This window comes from Oryctolagus cuniculus, chromosome 5, assembly GCF_964237555.1.
Source record: "Oryctolagus cuniculus chromosome 5, mOryCun1.1, whole genome shotgun sequence".
NCBI classification, from domain to species: Eukaryota; Metazoa; Chordata; class Mammalia; order Lagomorpha; family Leporidae; genus Oryctolagus; species Oryctolagus cuniculus.
Genome location: NC_091436.1, coordinates 24,437,442 through 24,442,219, shown reverse-complemented (window position 1 = coordinate 24,442,219; position 4,778 = coordinate 24,437,442). Strand labels below are relative to the sequence as shown.

The window sequence follows — 4,778 nt, the reverse complement described above, 5'->3', positions numbered from 1 at the left end:
TGGAGGGTGAACCAACGGCAAAGGAAGACCTTTCTCTCTGTCTCTCTCTCTCACTGTCCACTCTGCCTGTCAAAAATAAAAAAATTAAAAAAAATAATAAAATTTCATTTATTTTAAAGTTAGAAATACAGAGTCGGAGAAAGAGAATCTTCCATCTGCTGGTTCACTCCCCAGATGGCAGCAATGGCCAGGGCTGGGTTAGACTGAAACCTGGAGCTTCTTTCGGGTCTCCCACATGGGTGCCTGTGGCCCAAGCACTTGGGCTACCCTTCTCTGCTTTCCCAGGAGCATTAGCAAGAAGTTGGATCAGAAGTGCAGGGGCCAGGCCTCCAACCAGCTGCCCATATAGGATGCTGGCACTGCAGGCGGAGGCTTAACCTTCCAGGGGCTTTCTGAAGCTCCCCAAAGGGCATGCTGGGCGGATTTCAGTGCCTGGCAAGGCAGGCTGGTTCTGTGCCCTCCACCCACCCTCTCCTACTTGCACACGCACAGAACCTTTGGTTCCGAGTCCTCCCCAGCCTTCTCCCCTGGAACACAAACAGATCACACCAAGAGACTTAACAGATTCTAAACTTTATGAAAAAGGCAACGCGACAATCAACTAAGTCAAACACGAGCCTCCAAATCCCCTCACTCCAGTGCCGTCTTCCCCAACGCCCGCCAGCTCTCGGACCTCTTCACCCGCAGTTCTCAGGGAGCCCCGGCGGTCCTGGTGCTGCGTCCCGAGGGATCCACGTGAAGACAGCACCGGCGGGACACCTCGGCGAGCACTTCTGCACCCGGAAGGCCGGAGAAGCAAGGAGTCGCGGAAGAACCAGTCCACTGGAGACAGGAACGCGCGGGCAACGCCGGCGATCGGGAGGCTCGCTGGAGGAGGCGCCGTCTCAGTTTTCCTCGGGCTTGTCAGCGGGGGGGCCGCAAGGCTGCAGCATCTTCTCCATCAAGTTGAAGCGCACTCGCGCTTTGCTCTCATTCTCCGCGATGGCGAAGTAGTTGAGAAGGTCGAAGTGGCCCATGTAGGAGCAGTAGGAGTCGCGGTGCTGGTTCACCAGCCACTCCCACTTGGTGGTGTCGGCGTGGCCCGTGCCGATGTACTTGGACTGCAGGTGCTCCAGCTGGCTGTGGATGGTGTAGCGGTCTGTCATCTTGCCGCTTTCCCTTTCGCTCCGAAGTCAGAAGTCGCACGAGGGTTAGGAACCGGTCTCGGGTTTCCCGCCGGAGAAAGGCCAGCACACGGAACCGGCAGCCTCGCTCAGTCGCAGAGAAATTGCGTCACAGCGACGGAGTGGCGGAGGACGCGGAAGCGGAAGCACATTTTGAAGCCGTATTGGAGTTGCCCTAGCGACACTGAAACTGTCCCGCCCCTTTAACAGAGTCCCGCCCCCCGCCCTCGGAGAGCGTTGCATGATGGTCCACTTGGTGGTCCGTGGGTGGCCCTGTACTGACGTAGCGTCTTGCATGCTGGGATTTGTGGTCTCTTCCGAGACCGCGGTTTAAGAGCTGAATGGAGGGCAGAACCCCAGAGGCGGGGAGCATGCGTTGTCGGCCCGGTGCTAAGAGAAAGTGGGCCAGTGGGCCAGTGGCACAGGCAACCAAGAAAATAAACCCTTGGTGTAATTAGGCGCTGACGAGGCGGCACGGTAGCCCCTTCACAATCGGGTGGCTTACTGAGGTCGGCAGACGCGACCTCTGGTCCCACGCTCTAGCGGGGCCGCCGTTCCCGTTCGGTGACCCTGCACAGCCCCGGGGCCGAGTCGCTTGGGCGCCCCCGGCGCACACTCCTTCGGTCTCGCCTCTCGGGCTGGTGGCCCCCGGCGACTCCACGCCGACCCCCACGACCCCGGCCCGCACTCGGCCAGGTGCCGCGCGCGCCCGCGTCCCCTTCGGAGCCGTTAGCGCCCGCGGGAAAGGCTTTGTTCCCGCGGCGACGCGTCTGCCTTCGGTTGGCTCCTCCTTTGCATCTGATTTTCGCTTTATGTTTTACCTTTTGGTTTAAAATTCACGGCGGTAGAAATACTTGAGGAAAAAACAAACCCATACTTATCTTAGGATATCCTTTTTGGATATTCGTACAGCCTGATAGATTGTGTTCTCCAAAAAACAGTTGAGGGATAGAGAGACAACTACAGCCAAAGAGAGGAACGCTGCCCGGAGAGCAAGAACTTTAAAAAGCAGTTTTGTTTTGCTCTTTTCAGCTTGACAATTCATTCCTAAAGTGTGGAAAATTTATAAGGTATATCTTTGGCTTCATCCTCTAGGTGTATCAAACCTTGACATTTTGCCGTATTTGTCCTGATTTTGTTTTGATTTTTAAGAGATAAATTCTGCAAATAAACGTTCTCCGCGTTCCCTTCCCTCATCTCTTGGACACTGTCCTGGATTTAATGTCAATCATTCTGTTTTCCAATTGCTGAAAGTTTGTGTATCCATAAACAATAGCTGATAGGCATGGTTTAAACCTATGAGTAGCATATATAATGCTGTAAAAGTTGCTTTTACTCTTGTCAGTATCCTCATTGATATATGAAACTTTAATTCTTTTATACTGTTCAATATTAGCCACTGGATCAATATACCATAACGTGTCCACTCTCAGTAATGGGTTGTTTTCATATTTTTTCTTGAAAATTTATTTGAAAAAGAGTGAGAGAGGGAGACACAGAGAGAGAGCTTCCATTCTCTGGTTCACTCCCCAAACGGTAAAGGCTAGGAGCTTCATCCAATTCTTGAACATGGTTACAGGGCCCAAATATTTGCACCGTTTTACACTGCTTTTCCCAGGCCAATAGCAGGGAGCTGGATCAGAAGTGTAGCAGCTGGGACATGAACTGGCACCCATATGGGATGACAGCAATCCTGGTGGCGGCCTGGTTTCCATATTTTTGCCATTAGAAATGATGTTCTGGGGCAATGCTGGCATACCATATGGGCACCAGTTTGACTCCCGGTTGCTTCACTTCGATCCAGCTCTCTGCTGTGGCCTGGGAAAGCAGTAGAAGATGGCTCAAAGCCTTAGGCCCCTGCACCTGCGTGGGAGACCTGGAAGAAGCTCCTGGCTCCTGGCTTCAGATTGGGCTGGGCATAGCTCCAGCCGTTGCATCCATCTGTGGAGTGAACCAGCGGATGGAAGACCTCTCTCTCTACCTCGACCTCTACCTCTACCTCTCTGTAACTCTGTCTTTCGAATAAATAAATAAGTTTTAAACAAAAGAAAGAACGAAGGAAAGAAGGAAGGAAAGAAACGATGCTCCACAAATAGTCTTGTCCATTCCTTCTTACATGAGTTCATTAAGGCATGTGGCCAGGAATAAAATCCCCAAGACAGAGGGATGAGTTTCTTCAAGCTTTACTAGGTGTTTCTAAATTCCTCTTCAAAATGGTTATGCCAGTGGTCTTGGATTTTGGCTATAACATTTTAAAAATATTATTTAAGAATTTGTATAGTTTAAGGCACGTGTTTAGCCTAGAGATGAAGATGTTGGTTGAGGCACTCGTGTCCCATGTTGGAGTTGCCTGGGTTTGATTTCCAGCTCTGGCTGCCAATTCCAGCCTCCTGCTCGTGTAATGCCTGGGAGGCAGCAGTGATGGCCCAGGATGTTGGGTTCCAGTTACCAACCTGAGAGACCTGCACTGTGTTCCCAGCTCTGGCCCTGGCTCTGGCCCAGCTGCAACCACCATGAGCATTTGGAGAGTGAGCTGGTGGTTGGGAACTATTTCTCTCTGCATTTCAATTTTTTAAAGAATTTATTTATTGGGACTGGCACTGTGATATAGTAGGCTAAGCCTCTGCCTGTGGCACCAGCATCCCATATGGGTGCCGGTTCTAGTTCCACCTGCTCCTCTTCTGATCCAGCTCTCTGCTTATGGCCTGGGAAAGCGGTAGATGTTTGGGCCTCTGTACCGGTATGGGAGACCTGGAAGAACTCCTGGTGCCTGGCTTTAGCTGATGCGGCCATCCAGGGAGTGAACTAGCAAATGGAAGACCTTTCTCTTTGTCTCTCCCTCTATCTGTTTATAGCTCTACCCCTCAAATAAATAAATACATTCTTAAAAATGTATTTATTTATTTGAAAGACAGAGTTACAGAGAGAGATAAGGGTTAGGGAGGGAGCAAGAGAGATCTTCCATCCGCTGATTCACTCCCCAGATGTCCACAATGACTAGGGTTGGGACAGGCTGAACCCAGGAGTCAGAGTTTCAGCTGGTTCTCCCACATGGGTACAGGAGCCCAAGTATTTGGGCCATCTTCTACTGCTTTCCCAGGTGCATTAGTGGGGAGCTGGATTGGAAGTGGAACAGCTGGGACTCAAATTAGCATCCACATGGGGTGATGGCGTAATAGATGGTCACTTAACCTGCTGCACCACAATGCTGGCTCTCTCAAATAATTTTTTAAAAATATTTTGAATAACCAAGGCATCATTCAATAATAAAGAATTAGGGGCCGGCACTGCGGATTAGTGAGTAAAGCAGCCACCAACAGTACCAGCATCCCATATGGGTGCCAGTTCGAGTCCTGGCTGCTCTATTTCTGATCCAGCTCTCTGCTGTGGCCTGAGAAAGCAGTAGAAGATGGCCCAAGTCCTTGGGCCCCTGCACCCACATGGGAGACCTGGAAGAAGCTCCTGGTTCCTGGCTTTGGATTGGCCCAGTTTCGACTGTTGCTGCCAATTGGGGAGTGAACCACCAGATTCTCTCTCTCTCTGGCTCTCCTTCTCTCTCTGTGTAACTCTGAATTTCAAATAAATAAATAAATCTAAAAAAATCAAGTATATTCA

The 4,778-nt window shown here is 50.8% G+C and overlaps 1 protein-coding gene across 1 annotated transcript; it reads right to left on the bottom strand.

Moving 5' to 3' along the window:
• Window positions 1–557: 557 nt before the first annotated feature.
• SF3B5 (splicing factor 3b subunit 5) lies at window positions 558–1,289 on the bottom strand. The gene has a single exon (XM_008263596.4). The coding sequence runs from the start codon at window positions 1,143–1,145 to the stop codon at window positions 885–887; it is 261 nt and encodes an 86-aa protein (XP_008261818.1). The 5' UTR covers window positions 1,146–1,289; the 3' UTR covers window positions 558–884.
• Window positions 1,290–4,778: the final 3,489 nt, after the last annotated feature.